This window comes from Brassica oleracea, chromosome C2 (genome assembly GCF_000695525.1).
Source record: "Brassica oleracea var. oleracea cultivar TO1000 chromosome C2, BOL, whole genome shotgun sequence".
Classification (NCBI taxonomy): Eukaryota; Viridiplantae; Streptophyta; class Magnoliopsida; order Brassicales; family Brassicaceae; genus Brassica; species Brassica oleracea.
Genome location: NC_027749.1, coordinates 50579990 through 50587175, shown reverse-complemented (window position 1 = coordinate 50587175; position 7186 = coordinate 50579990). Strand labels below are relative to the sequence as shown.

Here is a 7186-nt window from a genome sequence, read left to right as displayed (position 1 = left end):
GGAATATATATTGCAGCCTAGCGCAAGAATTAAAAGAAAGAAAAAAAGAACCGAAAAAACAGCACTTTCAGTTATTGATCTGAATAAGACAGGTTACTTTACACTAAATTCAAAGTTAATAATTCTAAGGGTGTCACTGGTATCCTTCGAAAAACATTAGAAATAATTGAAAAAAAATAAATAGGAAAAAAATGAATAAAAATAAAATTTTATGAATGATGAAGAATGAGGGTTCTTTATTAAAATTCACAAGAAACAAATTTGCATTATAATTCTCTCAAAAAAAAGAATGAGAAAAAATGAAGAGGAAAAAATATTCTTCATAAATGGTAATATTTTTGAGGAACGTTAAGGAATATAGTGTTGCTCTTCGTTCTCTTGGTTACCATTCAAACCCTAAAAGTTTAATGATCGTGATATCTTAATTTTGGAGATTATGTATGTGGGTGAATTGTTGTTTAGCTCGGTGGTAATGTACGAAATGGATTTGTTTCATAAATTATTAAATAAATTCTCACGTATTACGTATAGTTAAGTTTTCAGCAAAAAAAATGTATATAGTTAAGTAGGCATAGTTAAGGTAAATATATAATTATTTCAGCCAAACACAACTCATGTATTTTTTTTACTCGCACGACGTAGTAATGTTTTTTTTTTTGAAAAGGTGACGTAGTAATGTTAAGCAGATCTTTTTAAAGTTATTTGTTTTAGGAGGATTTTTTAATGGTTCATAACTATTAGTCATTTTTTCTACAGAGGATTGTTTTCATGTTTCTATATGAAATATATAAACAAATTCGTATAGTTTTATGAGATTATTAAAGGAAAGAAATTTAAGTAGTAAACCATCTTTATTGAGAAATTACGATAAACGCACGGTTATTATTAAATTTATTACAACACCTCACTATTTTCTCCACGTGACGACACTATATCGATGGATTAAAGAAAAAACCAACGTGTAGTTGATTTTATTTTCGACGCGTCACCCGTCAAACAAAGACACCAGTCTTGGAATCTAGCGAACCTAGAAACAATTCTCCAAGTCCAAACCATCTTCTTCGTTCCAAGAATCAAGAAACTCCATCTCATCACTTACGTTATACTCCGGCGAATCTTTAATATCTCCGGCGTAGCTTAAAATACTCTTTAACTCTTCCATAAGGCCAACATTATCCACATTCGTATACATATCAGAGATCTCTTCGTTGCTAAAGAATACGTCAAGATCATCGGAGAAAGAACCGGGAGAAGTCGCCCGAGCACTTGGTTTTGCCACCGTTTTGAGCAGTGTGGACGTTGAATGTTCAGTATCGCTGGAGTTTTGTGAATCTTCAGCGATGATTGTGGACTTTCCGATGATTATCCCGGTTAGTAGATCCCGGTTTACGTCTACCGCGTATTTCTTTGCGACCCGGTTAAGAAGCCTTGCGGAACCGGATGAACCGAGTTTATGGTTTACTGGTTCGAAACCGGTTGGATTGATCGGTTTGTGAGTGATTGGATCAAGACCTTTTTGTTTTAAACGCTTCTTGAGGTTTGTGTTCCAATAATTTTTAATGTCGTTGTCAGTTCGTCCCGCCAAGCTACTTGCAATTGCGGCCCACCTTTAACAATCAACAACACCACAAGAAAATATTAACTCCAGTTATATACTTTATTCCAAAAATTTGTAATGAAAAAAATGATCTATATCTTTTATATACTTATTTTACAATATGTAATCAATGTGATATTTAGAAGGAAAAAAACACCATCAAATTTTTAAAAGATTGTAATAATAAATGACTAACTATCAAATACAAAAGGCAATAAATAAGGAAAATATTCTTACTTGTTACCCATAAGAGCATGAAGCTTGATAATAGTGTCGTCTTCTTCAGGAGTAAACTCTCCTCTCTTGATGTCGGGTCTTAGATAATTAGCCCATCTCAGTCTACAACTCTTCCCACATCTCTTCAATCCTATATACATATTCTACACTTGTTAATTATAAATACATGTATATTTAAGAGAAAAATAGCTGTTAATTAATTATATTAAATTCCTAATGATTAAACGATTAAAAAAAAGAGTTACCAGCTTTCTCCGGGAGAGTACGCCATCCACCTTCACCATGTAGTTGAAGATAAGCAATAAGCTTTTGATCTTCTTCAGGAGTCCAAGCTCCTTTCTTTATTCCTTCTTCTTTGCAACATGGTGTTCTCACCATATCTAGTTCTTCTTCTTGAGTCTTGACTTTATTTATTTATTATTAATATAAAACCTAATATAAACTCTAGCTAGAGACCTATGAAAGGAAGAGATACTCTTTAATTCATTTTTTACTTAAGTGAAATTAACCAGAAAGGAGATTTTATCATTAGAAAAGAGCAAGAAAAGAGAACTGAATAGAACGTTTGATCAAAACCAAAAGACACCTGAAGATTGTACTCACCGAGGAACTCTTTTGACAAGGAGTTATCATTATATATGGGATTTCTTAAATACGAACAATGGGTTTTATTCTCTCCCGGCCAGGTTATACAATAGTATATAGAGATGCTCTTATTATATACTAGTAGAAATTACATGAGAGAGAAAAAGAATTTATGAAACTTATGACAAAAGGAAATAAAATATTATCTTTAAAAGAGTTGAGCTTGCACGTTTTTATTTTCCTTTTTTCATAGCCACGGAGTCATCGTAGTGCAATGCCAGGTGTAATGTTATCGCTGGATGACTCGAGCATCTGTCAGATCTCGTGGTCACACGGGGTTGCATACTGCTAACACTATTCTGACCTGATTTATAGGAGATACAATCATCAAGAAAGGTGTGCAACTATGCTATATTTATATTCATTCAAGCAATGAGGTTATACCCAGTGGCGGAGCCGCATTGAATAACAGGGGGGCAGCTGCCCTCATCTCATTTTAAAGATTCAGTGTAAAACATTGAATAGTTTTCAATTTGCCCTCCTATCTTTTAACAAACCTATCCTTAATTCTATGCATAATTTTATTTTGCCTCCCCCCCCTCCCACAAATTTTTTCTCTAGCTCCGCCCCTGGTTATACCATTAAACTATTGGTATATATCTCTTATAAGAAAATATTAATAACGTTGTACTACTACTTAACCATAAAGATGCTAGTACATAGGTTTTAGTCATAATATAAGACATTGGGTATAAGAGCATGATTAACCCATATACTCATATGGGTCTCTTAATCATTATTTAACTAATTAAAAGCAAATAAGAAACTCATTAAGAAACACTTAAAATTTTGGGCCTCCAATGGTAGTCTCTTATTTAGGGGTTCTTATTTTTTAAAAATTTGATGGCTGTGTTTTATATGGATCAGAATCCATACCGAGGAGAAGGCAAGAAAAAGAATGAACCGAAAGAAAGATGAAAAACTAGAGAAGAGGGAGATGTCTTTAATAGATGGAAGAGAAGAGTTGACGGAAGAGAGATGGATTAAAGGAAGCCATAACAGAGAGATAGACTAAAGGAACGCAATCATCACAACCCACACCCAACTCGAATTGACATTTAGCTTTTTAATAAACTATCCTATTTAACCATATCAGATGCACAATCAATTCATATAGCTACCTCATTAAATCACAATCAATTTATTTCTAAACCGGCTCAGTTTCACAATCGATTCAGACAAACAAAATCCTAACAACATCTAGAAGATCGAAGGTAGAAGCTGTACATGTATTGCAGTTGTAGTCCTCTCCTTTGAACAAGCTTCATGTGACTTGAACCGTCCATATAAAGAGACCTTCACATCTCTCTTGATCCGTTCATCTCACAAGAAAATACAAGAGACAAAATCAGCACAAGAAAGATTCAGACGCGAGCACGATTAATAAACAAAGACAGTGACATAAACAAACACTATACATCAAGAGCATCAACCTTAACACAATAGATTCAAGCATTTACCTCTAATCTAATCAGATCACCATCAAAAGCATCAAGCTTTACACTAGACATTGGCAGAGAACAAGCATCAAGCTTTACCGCAGAGATAAAAGATAAAACATCACTCAACTCAACATCTAAACTAATCTGATCACTATCAAAATCATCGAACTCTACCGAGGACATACCAGAGATAACATCACCCAACTAAGCACCTCATTGGAACTAATCTGATCACTATCAAAAGGCATCAAGCTTCATCTCAGACATGACACATAAAACATTTGTTAACTCAACATCTAAAAGGCCTAAAGCTTTACCGTGAGATTTGATTTCCTCGAGGAGAGCTACGGGCCGGAGAGGAGAGCGAGAGAGTAACAGAGTCGCGGAGTCACCGAGGAGAATAAGAGAGAGGCGGAGTCGTCGAGGAGAGAGACGGAGACGACGATTCCACCGAAACAGACGCCGGATGATTCCGTCGAAGAGAGATTCTTCGACGAGGTGAGCCATCGAGGAGAGCGAGGGAGTCACAGAGTCGCGGAGTCGCCGCGAGGAGAATAACAGAGCCGCGGAGTCGTCGAGGAGACAGAGAGAGACTCCGAGCCGTCGAGGAGAGAGACAGAGACGGCGATTAAACCGACACGGACGCCGGATAATTGCCTCGAAGAGATCTCACCGATCGAATCGTCGAGGAGAGGCCATGGTCGACGAGAGATCATCGATGGAAGACGGAGTCGTCGAGGAGTCACGGGAGAAGAGAGAGACGAACCGTTTCGAAAGAGAGAAAGAAACGCGAGGTTTTGACACGCGTCCCACAAGATACGTATGATATATCTCTAAAACAAGCGACGTCCCTTGTTTAATTAGGTAATTTTTTTTATTAAATCAAAAAAGACTAGGGGGGTATTGGAACATGAATTTCTGTGGAATTTGATGATTTTAATAGTTGAGAGGATTTTACAAGTTAACTAGATTTAACAAATTTTTTCAAATACTTTTACATAGATTTTCATTACTTGTGTATCGAATTCTATTGATTGAAATTAACTTTTAAAGTAAGAAATTAATGGTGGTAGAAAAAAAAAAGGAAAGAAAATCATTTCAATTAAAGCAATTCTTAAACAACTTTTAAAAACGTTTTTGTCACAAAAAAATATCTCAAGAAATAAAATGACCAAATTTTTTATAGATAATATAAATATATAAATAATATAGATATATAAATAATAAAAAAATATTTTTGAAATGTAGATATAGTTAATTTTTACTTCTTACTTTATAGATATATAAATAATAAAAAATTTTATATAATTTCGAAATATATGTTTTAAATTTGAATTTTTGTAAAACAATTTTGAATTATTATTTTTGAAATGTTTTTTAAAAAAAATTTGAAAGTGCTTTTTAAAACTATTTTTACAATTTTTATTTTAAATTTTTAATATTTTTCTATTTTTTTTAAGTTGTGAATTGTATTATGTTAAAGTTGTGATTTATATATTATTTCATTCTTCAATTTGAGTTTTTGTATGTGAGTGTATTTTATTACATTGATTTCAAAAATCTTATGGGTATAGATGATATTCTCAAAGTTGAGTACTATGAGTAAAAACAAAGAAAATTTACATCCCAATAATAATAGATTTTAATAGAATCTTAAAATCAATGAAAACTAAACTTTTCCAATAACAAAGGATTTTGAGTGGAATTTAAAAATCATCACCCCAATAACAATGAATTCTATTTAGATTTTAAAAATTTACAAACCAATAACAATAGAATCTTAAAATTTAATAATTCCTCTAAAATTCTTTGCCCAATAATCTCCCCTAAAAATGGGGGTTAAGATCCCCGGTTAATGCTGCTCTAAGAGCGTATCATTTTCATCTTTAATTTAACTTGTACATAAACGGAGACTCAGCAAAAAATCCAAAGATTAAAAGCTGCAGACCACATATTCGAAAATAAATCCAACTCCTTGTGTTAAACCAATGACAACGCACTTGGTAATCCATGTGTTCCTGGAATTTTTTTCTCAGAAGCTATAATTGGAAATTTCTTCAGTTTTTTTTTTCATTTGAGAAACGATTTCCTTTTTCTCCAAGAATTACAACCTTTTGGGAATATATTTAAATTAAAGGAGAAAATGTTTTGGTCGGCTTGAAGTTTATTAAGAGAGAGTAGGCACCCCCCACCCTTCTTCTCCCCCTCCCCACAACCAATTGTCAAAAAAAAAAAAACAAAAGGAGACCAAAACGTCAATATATATATATATATATAAATATATACTGCCATCCAACTTAGGTAGGTTGTTAGACTTTCCAAAAACATTTTCTATAGAAAAAAGGAACTTCAACAAGTATTAGTAAAACTACTAGAACATATAACACATTTTAGAAAGCCATTCTGCAAAAAAGAAGAAGTAAAAAACCCATTTTGTTGATATATTCACATTTTTATTATTATAATTTTCTACTATAACTTAATACCACGGGAGGAAAGTTGAATCAAAATTTTCTTATAACAAATTGACCGTGTCATTGGTTACAACAATGCCATTAAACTGAGAACGTCAGGTGGCCTAGCGACAGTACTGAACGTTTCTCACACACGACTACCCGAAGTCGTCAGTTCGATACTCAGGGACAGCGGAGTGGTATTGGGTTAGCTAAAAAATCCTTACGGGGATTTCTGGCGAGGTGGCCCTTCGGGGTGAGCCCAGTCACTATAAAAAGTTCAACCTATACAGTTTCGAGAACGTCAGGGGGCCTAGCGGCAGTACTGAACGTTTCTCACACACGACTACCCGAGGTCGCCAGTTCGATACTCAGGGACAGCGGGGTGGTACTGGGTTAGCTAAAAAATCTCTACAGGGATTTCTGGCGAGGTGGCCCTTCGGGGTGAGCCCAGTTACTATAAAAAGTTCAACCTATACAGTTTTAACCGGGGCGTCTAGCTCTGGTGGTAAAGGACTCATAGCTGTGAGCACCGCCACCTGGATTCGATTTCCGACCACTGCGGATTTAACATTCGGGCTGCAGCGACACAGATTAGTCTCTTGGACCTGAGAAGCCGTTGGGAAAACTGTGTTTAATCCAAAAAAAACAATGCCATTAAAACAACATCTATAATGCCAGTAAAAGAACATCTTCTTACTTTCCGTGTAAATAATCATTATAATTTCAGCACATGTAAAGTAGTAGGCTGGGAAAAAGGTTCGGAACCGAATCAAAAAGGTTCGGTCTTAGTGAGCTCTCCTCTCTGTCTT

At 34.6% G+C, this 7186-nt stretch overlaps 1 protein-coding gene across 1 annotated transcript; it reads right to left on the bottom strand.

Annotated features, from left to right (window-relative positions):
• Nucleotides 1-854: 854 nt before the first annotated feature.
• Nucleotides 855-2528, bottom strand: LOC106325229 (transcription factor MYB34-like). Its single transcript, XM_013763259.1, has 3 exons — nucleotides 2080-2528; nucleotides 1835-1964; nucleotides 855-1607 (listed from the first exon to the last, which is right to left on the bottom strand). The coding sequence occupies exons 1-3, from the start codon at nucleotides 2210-2212 to the stop codon at nucleotides 1028-1030; spliced, it is 843 nt and encodes a 280-aa protein (XP_013618713.1). The 5' UTR covers nucleotides 2213-2528; the 3' UTR covers nucleotides 855-1027.
• Nucleotides 2529-7186: the final 4658 nt, after the last annotated feature.